Source organism: Anguilla anguilla, chromosome 16 (assembly GCF_013347855.1).
Source record: "Anguilla anguilla isolate fAngAng1 chromosome 16, fAngAng1.pri, whole genome shotgun sequence".
Taxonomy (NCBI): Eukaryota; Metazoa; Chordata; class Actinopteri; order Anguilliformes; family Anguillidae; genus Anguilla; species Anguilla anguilla.
In genome coordinates, this window is record NC_049216.1 from 23,971,362 (window position 1) to 23,992,644 (window position 21,283).

Consider the following 21,283-nt stretch of genomic DNA (forward strand, 5'->3'; position numbering starts at 1 on the left):
ATTTTTCAGAGAAGATACTCGTATACAACACAGTAAGCCCTGCCCTGCTTGCGATCCCTGTGTTAGTGGTGGTAGATGTAATTGAGGGGATTCGATAGGGAGAGTGGTTGAGAATTATTTAGGAGAGATACAGGTGTCCGTGAGAGTGTTACAGATGCATGTAGGGTAATACTGCTTGAGAGCTTCAGCTGTTATGCACCAGATACTAAACAGCATCGGCCCGTGCTTCCTGGCAGATTTACTGTTCTGTTGTTCATGGATGCCATTATCCTAATACTGCATGTAATATTCATGTAAAGTTGGCTTCATTCTTTAGTGGTATGTAATGGGTGTCAGAGAAGAAACCTTTGAGTGGTGACTCCTGAGCATGGACATTGCTACGAGTCTTTAAAAAAAAATGTGGCGCGTATGATTTTAGATTTGTGATCCCATTGTGAGCGCAGTTTCCAATGGATTTAGTTATTCAGCTGTGTGACTGGTGTAGCTTGAGTGCTGCTAAAGTTAATGTATATTAAAACAATTACTTATGTGTAGATTTTATCATTAATAAAGCCCTGGAAAAAAAGTAATCTGTATATTAAATATGTATTCGATTCTTATTTAATGATCGTAGTTTCCCCTAACCTTCTAACTGATGATTTGGATTAGCTGAAGGTGGGCAGCTCATAGATGATTTAGATTACCACACCATTGATTTGTTGAAAAACTGTTCCATGGCTCATGCTGATCTAATTGCTGGGGAGAAGTGGTCATGTGACAGAAGCTGGATGCTTAATATTGCCCCAAAAATGGCACCTGCAGAGACAGTGAATCAAGCCAAGGAATGAATCTCAATAAATGTGAATGAAATATCTACAACCTCTCTTATGTTTGTAGATAACCCTAAACCACTGACATCCTGTTTGGGCTGGTTTGATGAATGCTACAGGAATGCATGGACACTGTGGAAATCTCATGCATTATAAGCTATTAATAAGCATTTCAATTTATTACTTGGTAAACAAGTTGCTATAGAAACTGGATAATAAGCCTTTATTTTATAATGGTCTCTCAAGTATTGAATTGGAAATTATCTGGAAAAACATTATTTATTTATGCTATTTATAAAATGGGCAGTTTTCTTTTTCTTGATTTAGAATTATTATATTTTGTATTTGGTAGATGTCTTCCAGCTGATATTGTAGTACAAACCACATACTTTTTCAACAGCATGACCAAAGTTTGATCGACTTTACTTTGATTGTAGGTTTCCACAAGAGCTTAACATGGGCAAAATCAGTGCAGAGATCACATGGAACCTCTTCGCCATGGACATGAAGTATGCTATGGAAGGTCAGTAACTGTGTGTGTGTGTGGGTGTGTGTGTGTGTGTGTACGCGTGGCCACGTATATATGAATGCTCAGTTCGGTGATTTTCTTTGGCTGGAATGGCTGTGGGTTTCAGTATGTTTGGATTACAGTAAAATTTATTTTCCTTTATTGATTACCTGAGACAGAAAGTAAATGTTATGCTGAGGTTGAATTTGCACACACATGCACACACGCACACACGCGCACATCAGGATTAAACTGATCCGTGTAACAACGTTTTAATGAATCCATGGCTAAGAGGCATGGGCTGAGCTAGTGGTTCATTGGCTCTCCTGGGTTCAGGGTACTTCCACAGACAGCCGAGGGTTGTAGCCACTCATGCTCTATAAAATATTCAGAGGCGGGAGAATCCCCTGATAGGAAATGTAGCTTGTGATAATCAAAAACCAGGACAGTCTTAAATATTATGTTACATGTACGCGTAAGCCTTCAGATCTGGGTTTCCTCAAGCCACTGAAAAACGAAACCACAAGAAGATTTAGATAAGATGCAATTGTGCACAGCCCTTTTCATTTCACTATTAATTACACTGATTTTAACCTGGTTCTTCAGCCCCCCTGGTCACACTAATCGTTAAACAGTAAAAGTGATTGTACTTCAGTCAGATTCCGTGGGGTTTAAAACCGAAATCCAAAGAATGTTACTCTCTGATAAATTACTCTGCTGCACTCAGGATCATCCGTTCACATGGGCCGGGGTAAAATACGGCCGTATGAAAGATACTGAAACCCATTGGTTGTGAAAAGCGGCAGCACATGAAAAGCCCCGTCTCTTACCGTAATAAATTGGAGATGCACTGTTTGTGACTGTTTGAGTTGGGGAGGCTAAACGCCATCCTTTCAGTGTTCCAGGTTTAAATGCATCTCCTCGCCAATTTGTAACAGTTCGCTAAACTGTGTCTTCGCTAAACGGGCATAAATTACCTCTGCCTGTGGGGTTCACTATTTACTCTGCATTATGTGTGAGTGTTGCCATGGGAAACAGGTGGCAAGCTAATAATAGCACACGCACTTCACACACTGACACGCACGCAGTCAAAGGTGTGTTGCGTTTTTTTTTTTTTGCTTTTAGCGATTGTAACAGCGCTCACGTTCTCACTCCCTTGCTGAAAGGGGTGAGACAGTATTATGAGTGGCTTGAACTTGAACACATTCTGCTTACCTAGTAACGGAGCCTGTTGTATGCGGGGGGGGGGGGGGGGGGGGGGTTATGCGTTCTCTGCTCAGCGAGCTCTCTGCATCAGCTCTCTCCTCTGTCACATGAGTGACATCACACCTGACATCATTGTGGGTCAGGTCATGCGGGGATGATAGAATTGGTGGAAAGTTCTGAAAACCCAGCTAACATAAAATGATCTCACAATGTTACTGGATTATTTTGTCAGCGTTATAACATTGCCACTACATGGCAGCATCATTGTGAGAATGTTGCGTTAGCTGAAAAGGCACGGGTGTGTGGAATAGGTCTGATCATGGTCAGGTGGAGATCCTTCTCACCGCTTTTGCTGCTCTGTTTCCCCACCAGTATTGGATGAAGGTCAGACTTTGTGTTTCTGCAACAGTAAATAAAATTCCCACAGAAGGAAAGAGCGACACAACCTTCTATATCTGTCACTTCAAGTTCATGGATTAATCAATGTGAATCGATGACAATCTGTACTTTTTTCAACCTCAGCTAGTGTTCATTTTGTTTGGGATATTTTTAGCCAGATATTGTAAATAGCCAACAGGGTATCAGAGGATGATTATATTTTCATTTTTACTGATATGTGTTGCTTTTGACATAAGCCCCATTGCTGAGAATACGTTAGCACACGTTTTGTTTGAAAGTGATATGCATGGGGGGTCCTTTGAAAAATAAATACTTCTTTTTGAGTTCATTATTTGGACATGCTTATGTACATTTTGTTTCTAAAAAAAAAAAAGAAGATAATAATCAGTACGAACACAACTATGAAACCAGCTCTGTAATTCTGCAGATTATCAGAAGAAATGTAGTGACACATTATAGTTTCACTCAGCTGGAGGAAATCATTACTTTTGCAGCGTCCCTGAATATTCACACGCTAAATTGAAGTCAAGACTACATGTTTTTCTAACTCAATGTTGTATCATATAGAGATTATACAGTTGTATTCTTGGAGTAAACCAGACGACCCACAGAATGTCACTGTCTGATTTTGAGAGATGGGTCATTATGATAGCCAGCTTAAGATCATGGTTTCTTCCATATATTTGCATAGAAATCATTTCTGCCATATGCCTCTCTCCCAAGGATATTGAATTTTTATGTTAATCCAAGGAATTAGAATTTAATTTGATTGGTGGCGCACATTACATCTGAGCCTCTGTAGTGGGGGGTGGGGGGGGTGGCTTCTGTGGGGTGAGTAGCCTATTACGCAAGGAGAATTCCCAGGTTCTGCCTACTGCACGTGGACGGTAAATCTCCTGTGTACTTTGAGGTTTTGTTCGTTCCCGAGAGATGGGGACCAGCTCTAACGAAATTGTGGCTGTATTTTAAACTTTGGTTTGACAGCAGAGCAACCTCTGGAGCTTTGTCACTATTGAAATCTGTCTCATTCGCAAGTCTAATAGATAACAGACAGAAAGGCTTGTTCGCCAGCGGGATTACACAGCTGCTGGATTCTGGAAAAGTCCCAGAGCTGTGGGCCGTATTAAAGCCTGTGCCCTGACTGCATTCACACAGGCCTCTGTCCTTGACTTTATTTCAATCAAGGCCTATTCAGCTGTTCTCTGACTGGGCTGAAATCCAATCGCATGTGAAAAAAAAGGGTTCATGCTTTTTTTCTCTCTTTTTCATTTCTTTTCAATCGTTTTTTTTTTTTCTCTCCCCTTTCCTACAGTCGTAAGGGTTTTCAGAAGAAACTGCGCTTTGCACAAAAGGCCTTGAGCATTTTCTGGGCTTAAATTAAATGCGTAGGATTGACGGGTCAAAGGGTAACTGAAAGCAAAATAAACTCAAGGTGGCAGGCCGTCACCTCTGGTCAGTCTTGCCCTGTCAGATGACGTTTGAACACGGGGGTCCTGGACGACCATATAACTGCCTTTGTGATGTAGGTTTAAGAGAGTGCTGTATGCTGCTGTGGTGAAGGGAGCTTACCTCGCCTGTGATTGGTCAAAGGCCCGGCCAATGACAGTCCTGGTCTTCCACCTTGTACTCACCTTAACCCATTCTTCCTTTGAGAACCAGCTGCACATCTAGCTTCAAGGACAACCTCACCAGCTGCAAAAGTGTAAGTCCCACGACTAGTACTGCTGCTTACCATCACTGGCCATTCCAATTTTGTTGGTGTTGCATCTGTCACACTGTAGGTCAGATTGACACTTGGAAGGAAAGATTACTTCTTGGAATGGCAATTTAGCACGATAGACAAATATTATTAGGGGGTTGTGTGCATGGATGTGAACAGGAAGCAAGCGTTTGTGGTGTGTCTTAATGAAGACACCCCCTCTACCCCTTGTTGCAGTCATAATAAATGAACATGCTGTGAGAAATTGCGCTACAGAAAAATCCATCTCCAGTGCCACACACTCCATCTTCATTTGGTTCCTATTAGGCGCTGACTGCAGAAAGTGCTGTCCTGACCTTTTTGACAGTTGGGTCCAGACTGCAGCGGAGTCACTATCTCCTCTCATCTTTCCTTTAATTTCTCTACGGTAATTAATAAGTGAATAGTTTGGGGTTAGGCTTGTGTGTGTGTGCAGTATGTGCGTGTGTGTGTGTACATGTATACGTTTAATTTCAACACCATATTAATTTGTTATTTTTCCTTCCCTGCTGGTTTCTGATAAGACCTGATTTGGACTTTGGGTTCGCTGAGGTTACTCCGAGTGAACACATGCAGGTGTCTGTTTGAGAGGAATGCATGTGTGTTTTTTTATATTCTCCAGATTAGTCAGTAAAGTGGAGTGTTGTAAATAGACCAATGGTACTTTGTGCTTTGCCTTTCTTTGCCTTGTCTGGAGAATGAATTGCAGCAGAAAGATCGCATAATCAAGTGTAAAAGGAAGTTTTTTGTCCTAGGGCTGACAATAAGCAATGCACCGAAACACCAGAGCACTTTTCTCCTTTTTTGTCCCCCATTTTGTGTCTGCCACAACACTTGCAATTATTTTAGGGTCAAGCAGGAAGCAGAATTCACACAAAACGGGAGCGTAGGGCTGGATTAATGTCAAGCGTGTCCCTCTAGGTGCTTTGCGGTGGTTATATAACGCTGTGTAAATGCATATAAAGGTATGCATGGTTTAGAGAGAGAAAATGAAAATGAGGGATGGAGAGGAGAGGGAGAGAGAGGGAGGTAGAGAGAGAAAAAGAGAGAGACCTGACTTGTTGAAATGGCAGAATAATTGACTGAATGTGGATTGGCATGTTTGTGCATGTGTGTGTGTGTGTGTGTGTGTGTCTGTGTCTGTGCATGTATGTACTTGTAATTCATATGCATGTGTTTTTATTCATACCTCCTTTTTATCAAATAGACATGTTATACCTTAATCACAGTTGCCTCCTTTTGTCTTGGCTTCATAGTGGGTAATCTTGAAATTGCATGCTGAAATTCAAAAAGTAGTAATCGTTTTTCTGTTCCCCTATTACGGTTGGAGCTTTTGTTTCATTTAAGTACGGCATTCTGTCATCTGTGACGATGAGATTAGACTGTGGTGAGCTCTGTTTGCTATAATATTTCTCTGCAGAGATAAGTCACAGCACTCTAAGCCTTGTGGGTCAAAGGGCAGTGCTTCCGATGGGCTGCAGGTCATTATTTTGGACGAGATGGTAGAATACACAGAGGCATTTCCTCTGGTGATAGTTTATTGACTGTAATGCACATTAATAAAGGGTGCCCTGAGAACAACGTGTCCAAATTCACTTTTTGGGAAATACTTGTAAGTTATACTGGACACCCTGCCCGTATGGATTTGTAGTATGGAAGATTCATGCTCATCTTTTGGGCTGTGATTGTACTGTCAGCTTGGTTGTATTCCTAACCTGGCTGTTATTATCAATCATTTATGGACTTTAGTAGGCTGTGAATAAACTTGCATTAGATGTGTAATCATATTCTAGCACTTTCCATCCATTACCCCATTGCCAAACCATTCAATGACTCAGAATTATGTCCTGACACTGCCGGTCTTATTCATATCAGAGTTCAGTCATATCAACAATGATGATGATGGAATCAAAATTGTGGTTCTGCTGTTGTGTATTCTTGAATAATCAATGTTCAAAATCATAATCAAAGTAAAACATTACCCAGTTTTTGGGGGAAACCAGTAGTTGAATCTGTCCCAGTTTTACAGAACATGCTGAGGTTATTTATTTTATTTATTTTTACAAAGAAATATGCAACCATCCTGCAGATTTTTTTAATGCATTTGTCAGAATTCTGTGTGTGCGTGTGTGTTCTTGTGCATGTGTTGTGTGTGTTTGTCAGTTTGTGTGCACATTCGCCCATTTGCATGCTTGTTTGTGTATGTGGCTGTTCGTGTGTGTGTGTGCTTGTCCTTATGTATGTGTTGTGTGTGTTTGTCAGTCTGTGTGCACATGCACTCACGTGCGTCCTTGTTTGTTTGTGTGTGTGTGTGTGTGTGTGTGTGTGTGTGTGTGTCTGGACATGCAGAAGTTGAACACAGAGAGCCTGAAACCCCGCCCCTTGTGCATCAAGGTTCCCATTTCTGGAGTAGCCTAATCGTGGAGGATCAGCAGTCATTTTTTTGCACTCCTGTATCTGAACAGTAGCAATGATCCAACCCTCTCTTGAAAGATGACCCTCTGTTGAGGCCATGACTTCCCTTTCTTCTCTTAAATTGGGTGGAAATAATTCTTTACGAGCCATTTGCCCACTGAAAGAATCTCAGAGCCTTTGGAGCGTGAGTATACTGTGCAGAACCCTGCCTGTGCAAGATGCCAAAATTCTTTGGGAGACAAAGGGACTATTCTCCTGCATTGTGATGCCTTTGATGCATACTCTACTCTCACTGAGCTATCGCCCGGGTGCTGAAAGATATGAACACAGCCATATATACCCAGCTCTGTAATTTACTGGAGAAGCCACGGGCACTTCATCGAGAGACACGCGCATTAATTAAAGGTAGGGGTCACGAGGTGTAGAAGATTTATTGCAGTTGAACTGCGCAAAAAAACAAAAAATGTGCATATCATCCCTCTGAAGCCTTGAACTTAGTATGTTCTCATCTGATGTGGCACTGACAGAACACTGCTGGTCTTTGCCAGATAGAAGGCCCTTCTGTTTTACTGCCCGGAGCCATCATTTCCAGCAGAGAGCAGAGTGGGCAACCTTCTGCCTCAGGTTCTTGTCACATGGACACTCTCTACAATCTGAGCTGACTTGTTCTGATGAGGCCAGAGGGGAAGCAGGGAACGTATATAGTGCTTCTGAAATTACAATTGTGAAAATGCAGTGACCACATGAGCGCTAGCCTGTGACCAGTAGCATACAGGAACCTGCATGCTAACATTCTCAGAGCCGTCTCATTCAATTAAAACACAAATCCCTGCCTGCAATCATAATGTCAATTAGTTGTCAGCTATGAGTACTAACTAACTTCTGACAAATGAGCTTCTGTTTCAAGCTGTACTGACAGATTTAATGAGGATTAGAGCGAATCCTGGTACATGTGGAAAATATGGCCTGTCAGGGGAAATACCTTGTTTCGCCAATGGTAGGCAGAAGTCATCAGACAGACAGACGGTTGGACAGACCGATGTAGGGTACAAGGCAGATCTATGGGGATCAGTGTGGATGGCATGGTTAGGGGCCTGGTGTAGTAGTCCTAGTGTTGTTCAGGAGACAGAAGCCTTGATTGATCTCAGTAAGGCAAAAACGAGAGCAGAGATGACTCAGAGAGAACAGTCACAAGAGCCAGATGGACCAGGTAGAGACACAGAAACTGTTTATTGTTCTCAGTCAGCGATATGAATGCCTCATCTCGGATTAGTGCAATTGTGGCAACCCCAGAGAGGTGTGGGATTCCTGTGGGTGAGAACTTGCTACCCCACCACAGGCGCCTGGCTCCATTCAGGATGGGGATGGTATGGGACGGGGGCGGAAAGACAGCCTCGAGGTGGATGCTACCCGCTCCGCTCTGGATGCGTCACAGGAAGCACATTTGCATACTGCACGCCACCACAGCAACACTGGAAGGAAAGTCACCCTTGGGCAGGGACAGTCTGTGAGTGTGAGTCACTCTTAGCAGGGAGGTCAAACCAAGAGAATTCACAACAAGCTGTCTTCCACAGGAAGGGCCGTGCTTTGCGCTATTTGCAACACACCTGCACTGCCGGCCATACCATACCAGGATAACAGTGAGTCACAATGCAGGACTCTGCCTCAAAAGGCCACTGAAAGCATGATTGCCAGGCATCTAGGTTGTACAACCGCGAGTGCTTAAGATGCAGATTTACGTAATTATGCAAGTCTATATTCAACAGTTTTTGTAATTATCTTTGTGCTTCGATTCTCAGAGTAATTTCATTTAATAGTATTTTGGAAAACTCAACTAACCTTAATTTGAGGCAAAACGGAATCACTTTCTGAGTGATTCAATGAAGTAAGACAAGCGGATTCATGCAGATGCATGTTACTGCTAACTCTTCATTGTTTGTTGTTTTCTTTGGTTTCTAAGTATTGTAAGCATTATGCATTTGTCTATGAAAGACCAGTTCCCATCATTTGCTATGCAGCTGGGTAGTCCAGAGTACAGTATACCCGAGATAGCCTTGCTCAGTTTCAGGCCTTGCAAACTCCTCCCAGCATGTGGGCTGCATGCGAGGGGGAGATGGAAGAATGGCGAGTCCAGACAGAGAGCAAATGGAACAACACGCAAGTAAAATGGAACAGAGAGTGAAACAGAAGGAGACCTGTGTTTTATTGAGGGTCGTGTGTTTCAAAGTTACAGTACGCCAATACTGTAACTAGAAAGATGTGGTTAAATGTGTCACCCCATAAGGTGGACATATGGGCTTTGTAGTTTTGTGGAGTGTCTTTTGTAGTCCATGGTACCTACACATTCTATTTCTCGTCACCTTTGATAATAAGTGACAACTGAATTGAGTTTTGTACAATCAATACAAAGTTTGCAAAGAATAGCCCTTTAAGAGTTAAACGGCTATGATTGATATGCCATTGAATTAACTGACCATTTTGTGGGCATTGTGGGTAGATCCTGCTCTAAGAGTGTATTTTTTCCCACCCAAATACATGCAGTGCAATTTTCAGTCACTAAGAAATTATTCTCAAAGAAACTAAAAAAAAAATTCCCTCTCAGATGATACTGTTATTGTCTGATTTTTCTTAAGACATTTGAACTTTGAGAATTCAAATGAGGTTTCTTTGGCTTCTACAAAGGATTTCAATAGATGCCAGAGATTTGCTTTGAAAAATATTGAAGGTCTGAACTGAATGATTTTGAGCTCTAAACTGAATCATTTTGAGCCTTTTGAGCAGCAAGCACATTGGTATCTTTTGGCTGCTCTATTCCAGCAATAGTGCATATAGACTTTTCAGTCAATTTTGCCTACCCCAGAGCGTTTAGCCATAAGTATATTTTAAAGATCAACAATGAGCGGTAAATTAGTATTACCTTGTATCATATGCAACCACTATGTGTTTTTTTTCTGAAGTAAATTTGTGGAAGCAGTGCCACTCTGAGGTCTGAGATCCCAGTCTCAATATCCCCCCTTTTTTAATCCATATTTTAGAAAAGAGTGTGACATGGATCACTGTAGTTATATTGTACAGACAGCCTTGGTATTCTGATGGGCCGGTGGAGAAGTTCATCCAACGTTGTATTTTTTGACAGCTTTCAGTCGTGGGTGCAGTGGAATTGGGAATGAAACAAAAAAAGAGGAAACAACTGGAGTGATATAGTTTTTTTTTTTTTTAATCATTGTTTATTTCGCTGTTGCAGTTGTTATTTGGGGAGTAGTTTCTTAAGTACACGAGAGGACACCATACTCCGCTGTGTCTAAATCTCATAGGCCTCTTACAACACAATGAGGATAATAGACCGTTTGGAGCCTGGCTGATAGGAGGGCTTAGCACAGATGTCCCTTGGTGTCTGTATTTTCCATGGCTGTTTAACATTGCCTCTGCCTGTTTCACTAAAATGTTTTTAATGACAATGTAGCCTATGTAAATGTGCCATTTATGAATAATGGCCTCAAAAGTCATGCTGCAGAGTGAACCCAGTGTGATGAAATCGCGTCCACCGTGGGAGTTTACGAGTGGGCATCATTTATGGTGGAGGGGCCTTTCAAACACTATAGTCAAACAATCTCTAGGAAATAGCGGAGAGATTTGCATTGTATGATTGAAGATTCTTATTTAAGGCTGAATGCATTCTTTTTTTTTTTTTTCTTTAAAGTAGCACCTTCAAAGAGTATAGCCACCGATCAACATTAGTGCAGCATTACTGGAGTGTGTGGAGCAGCAGGATGAGAGTTTAATTTAAGAATATCTGAAAGCAGCATGCTGAGAGGTGTGTTTCCAATAATCCTTTTTCCTCCACAGCCCCTAAGCCAGGAGTTAAAAAAATGTGCGTTCTTACAAGTACATTAGCATGAGGATTTACTCAGATTTACTATGTAGTGACTAACTCTCCTGGCTCTATGTGGAACACCATAGAAGTTAAGTTAATGTTCATGAAAAAAATCATTGCTTAGGTTACATTGGTAACATAGGCAAGAGGTGTGGCTCAGACAGTACCAACACTATAGGCATATGCAAGTCCCCTAACGTGGACAGAGGTTCAATTCCCACCATGGCACTTTCTTCACTGTGGCCCTTTCTCTATTGGTCTGCTTTTACCTGTCTGAATAAAGCAAAGAAAATATGAAAGGAGTGTGGACTGTCCTGCTCTCCTTTGCAAGACAGAGTGGTAACACAGGGAATCGCTCTGCAAATGTAAATTATTGAGGGAGTAGCCCTGGAGCACATAGACGGCTGTGATCAATAACATGCACACAGCCCTGCAGCACATCACAGAGCCAATGTTACTTAGTGAAAGGCTAAAGTAAAGAGGAAATGAAGGAACTGACATAGTAATTTAATTCCTGTATCAAAAGCATCTGTGCAAATAACACAAAAATGAATTATAATTTGTAGAATTCTTCTGGTTGATGCTTGAATGAGAGCAGCCAACATAATGAGCGTCACACCTGGTACAGATCAAAGGAAAAGGTAGGTGGGGTGAGTGTGGGGGGTGGCTTGTTCTTCAGGACAATGATCACTCCTCCCAAGCCTCACCCCCACCCTATGAGAGTTTTTAAAAAAGCAGCTCTGCAAGCAGCATGTTGTTATGCGCACCAATTATGCCCATAAAAAGAGTAGATGGCATGTAATTCACCCCTCGCTAAGAAAATGAAGCAGTCTGCTTCCTCCCCCGTCTCTCAGGTTAGCTGGCACAGACGGCCTCCATCAAACCTTGAAAAGCCGTCATTATTATTCCACTGATTATGCCCCATGGGAACAGTTTCTTTTCAGGAACTCATTTCCTTGTCTTCCAGAGCTCCCGAATAGGCCATGAATAGCTTTGGCAGCCGTCCTCATTTGAGAGACGGCGCGCAGATTTATGTATCTTTAAGGTTGTTCCATTCCATTAAAAATGCATGATGGGTAAATATCCTGAGCGAGACGTTTGAAGTAAATGGCTGTTCTGTATCAGCATTTGAGCTGTAGACGCATCTGCATAGGGGTATGTTCTGAGCCCTAAACATAATCTGTCAGTACGCAACATTCACCTGCTGCAACACAAGGGTTAAAGAGAAACCTGTAGATTCAGTCAGTCATTATATCTCATCACCATGTTGAGTTGTTTTCCAGTAAAGTGGAATCTGGGAATTTAATTGTACTGTTTGATGAAGAAATTTTTGTTTAGTTTTTTTTTTTTTTCTTTTTCCATTTAAACACTGGATACCATACTAGGCAATACACCAGATACAGTATGTTATGTTTTGAGAGTTACCCTGCAGTATCAATGTTGATTCATGTAGTGAAAAAATGCTAGTTTGTCTAGTGAAACATTCCGAAGTTGATTTTAATATCATTTTTTTAAAAGTTGGGCAATATAAATTTGGAGGATACAGTCCCTTTGCCTACAGTTTAAAGAGCTCTTGAAATTGCATTCATTATTTTGAACTAGCCCCTCGTTGGTGCTTTGATACTAACTTTTGTAGTGGGAAAGTGTATTTAAAAAAGCTCCACATTTGTAACTGAAGTGTGCGCAGACATGTAACCCCAATACCTGTGATCCACAGGCTTCCAGCGAAGGACATGATTCTTGTTTTCTTCTGGAAACCGTGGAATGTTGGCCACAGATAAGCTTGAGCCTCTCTTCAAGAATCAAGAGCTCATTCCCTGACGCTAACTGACAAGTAGCCCCACTCTCCCGTGGAGCCACTTTCACTGTCCCATGGCATGAGAGGTTCTCTGTCAAACAGGAAATGAGCACAAAACACACCGTCTCCACTGCCTGCCCCAGAGGTGCCCCTGGTCTGTGTTTGACAAACAAACTGGAAAGTGGAGCAGTGATGTGAAACTATGCTCGCATGAGGGAGGGGGAGTGGGTGGCTCGGTCACGCTGTGGATGCAAGTTTTACACCATTTTTCCTCTCGACTTACCTTAATCGCTTCTTGAATCCAGAGGCAGCATCGACAGTAAATGCCTCATAGGATTTCTGATAAACTGCAGATCTGGGGGACACGGTCCTGCTAGAAGTAAATCCTTCTAATAAGGTGCACAGAGCTAATATGGTACATCTGCCGCCCTGTTTGAGCTGATTGGGTCTGCCAGGGAGGGGACTGATGTGTGTGGGATTTCTGTGGGGATGGGCGTGGCTCAAGGCTGCCCTGTGACCAATTGGCATGTTCCTTGTACACAGCCTGGATCTGGCCCCTGTGTATAAAATGGCAAAATGATCACTGCCACTCTGGATCTCAGTCAGCTCCTCCAGCAGCCCCGTGAGCATGTGTGAGGCTTGAGTTATGTGAAGAACACAGAGGGAACAGCAGAACTTGGTGGATTGAGGAATGTGGGATTGGTATAGTGCATTAAATGCAGGGAGGAGAACATAAATGATAAATGGAAAAATTACTTTATTTTTGTATTCTGTTATTTTCTATTTGCCTCTCACCCATTGCATGCTGGGAAAAGCTCCAGACCCTCGTGACCCTGACCAGGAACAACTGGTTTGGAAAATGAATATTGGAGTTTCTACTATGTATATACTAATTTAGTAAGGATTTTCCAAACAAAACCTAGCTGCACTCTCATTAAATTAATTACCTTTTTTTCATTTGTGAATTGTGGCACAGGCTGCAGTTGAGGAGATTGCTACTTGTTATGCAGCATTGCCTCAAAAATAACATAGCCTCAATGTTCTAGAAAGCTCTCTGAATCATCGAAAGTGAAATGACCGGTCATAACATTGAAATAAGATTGGTTTGCTCAATTTGAAAACATTTGGAAACCTTTATACACTACATTTTGGCTTAATTGACAGCTTCACATGATTTCAGGGGGACTTGAGCTGTCACTTTCAGCTCTGTGAAATATTTAGCCGCATGCTTTAATAATTAATTCAAAACTTGTCACTGAAGTAGTTGTAAATGTTCTTTGTGCCTTCCGTGCATTATTATGTAAGTATTTAGTAAAGATGGCTTTGTGTCTTGGTTATTTAAAGTCAGGTATTTTCACATTTCCCAAAGGTTTAGTAACAAAAGCAGTGGGAATAACAATTAAAATGATGACCAAACAGAACATGTACTGTGACTCTGGACATCATATGTTTCAATGCAAAGCAACCTAAGATAATGGTTGAAAATGCCTTGTTTTTTGGTTTAGCCATTAAAAAAAAAGATATCACAAGTCTGGCAGGAGGAGAGCTCTGTTACTGAAGATAAGACTGAGGTGGATTATCAATCTCAGGCTGAGGAGAACCTCTTTGAGAAATCAGTCAGCAGCAGTGGCCCAGAAAACAGGGGAACAGTGGTCAACACTATCAGTCCTGTAGAGATTCTGGTGATGCAGCCAGTGATATTGATGCATCTCCAGACGAGGAGTGTCCCTGTGAGCATTAGCACCTCTGTGCGTCGTAAGAGACGCTGTGCTCAGTGTGTATAATATTGATCAGGGCTTGCAGGAGCGTGGCTTGAATTACATAACTAAGCAAATATGGAGTGCCCTATTACTCTTGTGTGCAAGCACTTGGCTGGTCATAAAGCAAACATGCAGCGTGATTAATTGGATCTGGACTGCTGAGGGCCCTTTGAGGTTCAGATGTCACACTGAAGCAGAGCATTCACAGTGCTTCCTGTCACCTGCACTGAACAGGATGTGTGTGTGTGTGTGTGTGTGTGTGTGTGTATGAGCGCGTGTTACCTTAAGAGTTCTTAGGGCTGTGATGTCTTTCAAAAATAAGTACAATTATCTTTCACCATGTGTATATGATTGGTATTTTATGTGAACTTTGAATATTGCAGGTAAAGTTGACTTGTTCATATAACTTAGAGTGGCAATTTATAAATGCTTTGGACTGCACCTCTAACTCAGCATATTCTGCTCTTCAATTACTTGCCCACAGAAGCACCCTTGGTGCCATTTAATATACCTTCCATTTTGTGTTTATTCCGTCTCCCCAAAGACCTCTAAAAGTTGCACTGTGGCGACTTCAAATGGAGTTTGTTTACGCCATTGGAAAATGTTTTTTCCCCCCTATTTGTCATTGCCCTGTCTTTTGCCTACATATTATCTCCTAGCAGGCAAAGTCACAGCATCCGGGTGGAATGGTGCCTTGGCTTGCCACATTTCCCATCAGCACACATCTCTTCTCTCCAGTGGTAGCTATAGCAGTTAATATGACTGCTGTAGTGCCTTCTGGTAAAACTGTAAATGGTAGCACTATAACAATTTAACTTTCATTATATATACAGTCTGGACTTAGTAGATTTTTCCTTCTGGCAAGGACATTGAGGTGTCTCCTCTTAATATATCTTAGAACATTTAAAACTCCACAGAGCAGTCCAGGCAATGAAATCTTGATTTCTGTCTGTTATGTGCCATTTCACAACAGACAAACAAACTTTTGTCCAGAACTTGCTAAGCTGTGTTTATGATGTTAAGAGTCAAAGGGACATATGCTGGTTTAATCCAGTCCATATTATAAAAAAAACATGAGCCTAGTATGCACCGTAGTACATACCTGCCAACCACCTTATTTTCCTTGTTTTTCTTTTTTTGCAGAACATGAAAAACACAAACTGTGCAAGAGCACTGAGTACATGAATCTGCACTTCAAAGTGAAATGGTTTCATAATGAGTATGTCCGAGATCTGCCTACCTTCAAGGACTCCGTTCCGGAATATTCGCTGTAGGTATCCGCAAATTCCCTGCTGCAGTGACCTGGGCAGACCCTGTTTTAGTTAACCGGAGACTGTGCAGTATTTCATGCAAAAAGCTTCCACCCTGAACATCAGTCAATCATCCGACCATTTTAACTTTAATGAATGCCTCCTAGTATGTAGTAGTGGAAAACATTTTCTGTTTAGCCGTTGAGACGGAAGTGAAAAGGTAATCCCTGTTTGTAGCCATAATTTGAAATGTGTCTGAAGGAACACGTTGCCCTCTCATTTTGCCTTGTTGCTGGTAGAATAACGTCCAATCCATTAGTTTGAATTACGAGTGTGCTGGAGAAGGGGGGGGGGGGGGGGGACGTTCAGGACACAGCTCCAAGCTCAACATCTGCTGTCAATCAAAATGCACATTGATTTCTCCTGTAGACAGTGCGGCATTGCCTCTCTGTCCCACCCATGCTACAGACTGAGACCATACTCCCGCTGAAGTCTACTGCCCACTAAGTATCACATCACTCTACTGCCCCCTGCATATCACTGCGCTACACTGTCCTCTACCTTCTAGATTACAGTGCTAGATAATGCCATCATCCAAAGTGACTCTCACACACACACACACACACACACACACCGTTTTCACTGCAGGTAATAGGTGACATTAATACAGCTGGAGATTTACTGAAGAATTTATTAATGTAACCTAATGGTTTCTAACAGTGCTGCTGCACTTGGGATTTGAACCCACAAATTTCAGTTCATTAATTACAGTGCTGTGCTGCTACCCCAATGCACGATTTGAAAAGACCTAAAATGTAGAGTATTTATTGCGCAGTGTGTACTATATAGTATGGTAAATTAAACTTGACTCTTTGGAGGGCTTTTTTTATTCACAATTTTCGCACCTGTCTTCCACTGGTAATTAAACTGGTCCCTCTGATTGTAAAGTAGCGATCAATTTAACAGACTATCCGCTTTACAGCTTTAGTTAACATTGCAGGTGTGTCGCTCTCACTGGCGTTGAATCGTAAAGCCACGGTACGGTGTCTGCGCTTCCTCTGAGAGCTAACTGAATCAAGTCCATGGCACAAATGTCCCAGCCCATGTAATGAGGTTCCATTCAGCACGTAGCCTCATTACGCCACAGCATTAATGCAGCTTACAGGGGATACAAAAAACGGGACGGCGAAAGGAGAGGCTCGTCTCAACTCAGCCTCCCTGTCCTCCAAATACGGGCTGGTAATTGATGTAATACCCCCCGCCCACCCGCCCCCAGGTGCATGACCAATCCTGTATGCGTACAGTGTGTGAGATAAGGTGCGGTGGGACAGTTCACAAAAGAGTTTTACACGCTGGACTCAAGTGTGCCGAACGTTACCGTGGCGAAGGCAAGGTTTCTGGGGCTCTGTACTGGGACTCATCTGTCGTCCTGTCCTCCAGGTGGTTTGATCCCTTTGTAATTCAGTGGCTGGATGAAAATGAAGATGTCTCCATGGAGTTTCTGCACGGAGCACTAGAAAGAGACAAAAAGGATGGGGTGAGTGCCACCGTGCCGAGCACTCTTTATAGCAAGGCTGCTCAATCCTGTTTCTGGAGATCTACCGTCCTGTCTGTTTTCACTCCAACGCTATCAAAACACACCTCATTCACCAGCTAGAGATCTCAGTGAACCACTAATTATTAGAATCAGGTGTGCTAAATTAGGGTTGAAGTGAAAGCCTGCAGGACGGTAGATACCCAGGAACAGGATTGGGCAGCCCTGCTTTATAGGAACTGTTTTTAGAGCCAGGACAATTCTTAGTTGCTGTACCACAGTTGTAACACCAGCCACACTTTCCATAGGTAATGACCTAACTCTTTTTGTGTCAGAGTAAGTGTGGAGCTGCGTGCATACCGTATTTGCAGGTTTGGAAATGTGTGCCATTTGTCATTTCGTGTCACAATTCAGCAAGCTCAGCAATCATCAAGTGTAATGAAAAGCATTGTGTCTGTATCGGAAAAAATAACACATGCATTAATTTGTAAGTCAAAGTTAAGACAAATTGATCGAGTTCAAGGGTATGTTTGTATAATGAGCCACTACCTATTATATATGCCTTCAACCCTTTGGCAATTTATATTAGAGGGATTACAGTAGAAGCTGAGGATGGATTTACATTGCAGTGAATACTGTACATACTGTATTTACATGAGTCACCACAGCTGTGATTGGCTACTGACATCCTTAAGAGTGTGTTCATCTTCTCGTGTAGTTCCAGCAGACATCTGAGCATGCTCTGTTCTCCTGCTCCGTGGTTGACGTCTTCACACAACTCAACCAGAGCTTTGAGATCATCAAGAAGTTGGAGTGCCCCAACCCGCAAGCATTGGCCCACTTCATGTGCCGCTTTGCCAAGGTGAGTGTGCATCGCCCTCTGCCGCAAGGGCTGATGGGTATGCTTAGGCAGGAGAGAAGGTAAGTCCCTGAGAGATGAGCTGTCATGGCAGGGGACGATCAAAACATGTATGTTTGTGTGTATGCGTGTGTGTGTGTGTGTGTGTGTGAGCGCATCTGTGCGTGCATACCTGTGTACATAAGTTATACTGCTAAAACTGCTACATGCCTTTTTGCATTAAAAAAAAAAGATTACATTTAATTAAATTCATTCATTGTTGCACTCCTCAGAAATACAGTGAGTGACATCACGCATCAGCCCAGAGAAGCAGGGATAAGCAGTGCTGTGGGTCAAACGCACTGTAAAAACACTTCCACATGAGTGTGTCCGGGCGCTTGGGGAGTCCTCGCTTTAATTACGCTGCAGATCCGGGGGGGGTCTTTATTGAGAGGGGCCCAGCAGCGCGACCGAACTCGCTTCTGTCCGCGCTCGTCCCGCGCCTGCTCTCCGGGGCCCCTTCCCGCGGGACCGCGGTCCGAGGGACATCGATTCTCCTGATTGCATGCGTCAGGCGATAAATCGCCGCCGACTGGAGGGGAGATAAATTTCCTGCGCTTTTTATGTTGAGTTTTTATTTGGCCCCTTATATTAATGGCTGGTGTTGTGCCAAGTATGCGCAAACACAGCGTCGGCCGCTGAACATGCAGCAGTACAGCATATAGCAACGGATCAATACTGCTTAATGCATTTGTCCCAGATGCTTAAACAGGACACAGTGTTATACGGCTGTAACTGTGCTCTCTAGGCTTTCCTTCAGAAGGAAATTTTAATTCTCTCCATTCCAGTGAATGGACGACCCATTTAATATTGTGTCGTTTTTATGGCTTTGAGAAAGGAGGTGCGGTGTGATTTGTTCAAAAAAGTATTAATTGAGACTCTGCTACCATTAGGGAATGTGTCTATTTCAATGCTGAGCTAAATTTAATATGACTTATCTGGGCATTAACATTTTTCACAGTAATAATGTGTATAATTGTTAATAGCTGTACATTTCGCACCAAAATAATTTATGTCTAATTAAAAACACATTCAACATTAGAAATGGGTGTTGAATGCATTTTATATTTTGAATGTTACATTGTGTTTTTCAGTAATACTACTATTTTTCACATCGAAACAACTTGAACTATAATGTGCATGTGGGTAAGACTTTCTATTAGTTAAATGGTTCAGCAATTCTCTTTTTCTTTCAGACCATCAACAAAGTCCTTCTTCAGTACGCTGCCATTGTATCGAAGGACTTTGGCATCCATCTGAGCAAAGAGAATGTGGTAAGTCTAATTCTGACAGTCTGGTCGTGATTTTCCGGGTTTTGGTGCGGAGATGGATTCTCGTGCCGGGCCATCTGGTTGTCACGTATCTACTGTGACGACTGCTGTCTCTCAGGAAAAATTCACCACGCTGAAGTGGTGGTGTCTGTGGTGCGCTAACCCATGTGCGACAGAACCATGTATTTAACAGTCATGCAGTGTTGCAGAGTTCAATTGCAAGCACTTATTCCCCTTGTTAAGCATATAGCGCAATGGATGGCGTCTGCTTTTTTCAGTCCTGACCGAGGTTTGTTGTGACTGAAGTGGCAGAACTCATGTGTGAATTCACACATCCTGCAGCCATAGTTTTAATGACTGTGAAGGTGCTGCAATAAGAACAATAACATACAGGGGTTTACAGAAAGGGCAGGTGCTCACAGGCATAAATGTTAAAGAGAAACACGTGAGTTTGGCTGTGAATTAAGAGCATATCACTCTTTGTGCACTGCTCAGACCCTGTATGTTTAACTTCTTTTGCACCAGGGCTCTTATCCAAAGGGATTTGGACTGTTTTGTTCTCTACAGGACTGCCTAATGTAAACTCCATGTTGTATGTTTTTTCGAGTCATCTAGCTACCCTGAAATCAAAGCGTATATTGCCAAGTTTAACCTGTTTTATTATGCTAGGAATCCCAATACCCAAATTGTTCAAGGAAATGTTTTTTTTTTTTTTGGTAGCGAAAGGTCTTTAGATCTCCAGAGTTTGATGTGTAAATGCTTGCTCTGCACCTTAGCTGTCAGATTATTCATTTGTGACATAGTGAGTATGGGGCTGAGTTTGAAGCCAAGTTGCAGGTTCAAATCACATTTCCAAGGTACTGTATGTCCCATTCTATGCTTAAATGCTTTTTCGCCTCTCTCGACAGGCCTGCATCCTGCTTAACAATATCCAACAGCTACGAGTCCAGCTGGAGAAGATGTTTGAATCTATGGGTGGGAAGCAGGTATGTGTCCACTCTCCTCAGCTCCCCAGCTACATACCGCAGCTCTTGTACGTTCTGCCTTTTCCATAGCAATGATTAGCTTAACATCTGCTGTGTCTGGTATACAGTGATCTCCATTTTCTAACTAGTGAAATGTGATTTTGTGAGTACAGCAGAGTACTTGTTTTTGCAGTGTGTGCCTGTGTTTGTCTGTAACTGTTCTTGTCTCTTTGTGGTTGTTTTTTTTGTTGTTTTTCTCATGGCCTGGGGCGTACAGGAGGAAGGGACTGTGTCCTTTTGTAAGGTGTGTCTGCACACAGGCCTGTCAACTTCACCATTGCCATAAAAAGAGATTGAACCTCAAACGCACACCCCCTACCCCCACCCCCTGCCTTTGCTATGCTCCGGATCTGCTCAGCCCCCACCCTTCCCACTCCTACACCCCCATGAGGAGCATGTGCCATAGTTACTTAGGTTCTGGAGCTAATCTGGTGTGGAAGACATGAGGGCAAATTTGTGTATTTTTAGCCTGGGTTCTGGCCAGTGCTGCATGTACTAGTTAATTTTTTTCCTTGCATTGTTTTGGTTAGTAAGTAACTTGTACTCAACTGTGCTGAAGAATCTGGTTGCTGTTGATTGTGTCTGCTCAGTTCCCGAGCTGCTGATCCAAAAAAAGGCATTAAACCAGAGAGATTACAGCATCAGTCGGTGGCATGGCAACCTGAAGTGCTTACAAATCTGCCTGGCTGCGCTGTGAATGTGGAGGAGTTTAGCAACAGTGTGAAAACATCACACTCAGGTCTCAGGATTTGACCCTGGCACCTTGTTTCCTCAGTTAAGACACTGAATTAACTGTGT

The 21,283-nt window shown here is 42.5% G+C and overlaps 1 protein-coding gene across 4 annotated transcripts in view; it reads left to right on the top strand.

Annotated features, from left to right (window-relative positions):
• LOC118215311 (protein unc-13 homolog C-like) overlaps positions 1-21,283 on the top strand; it is a 98,105-nt gene that overhangs the window by 53,179 nt on the left and 23,643 nt on the right. For 3 of the 4 annotated variants that reach the window (XM_035395981.1, XM_035395982.1, XM_035395984.1), the window contains 7 exons: positions 1,247-1,332; positions 15,651-15,777; positions 17,198-17,294; positions 18,010-18,153; positions 19,386-19,463; positions 20,369-20,446; positions 20,703-20,729. In XM_035395981.1, the coding sequence (XP_035251872.1) occupies positions 1,247-1,332; positions 15,651-15,777; positions 17,198-17,294; positions 18,010-18,153; positions 19,386-19,463; positions 20,369-20,446; positions 20,703-20,729 (637 nt within the window). The remainder of the gene's footprint in view (positions 1-1,246; positions 1,333-15,650; positions 15,778-17,197; positions 17,295-18,009; positions 18,154-19,385; positions 19,464-20,368; positions 20,447-20,702; positions 20,730-21,283) is intronic. The other variant, XM_035395983.1, reaches the window with a different exon arrangement.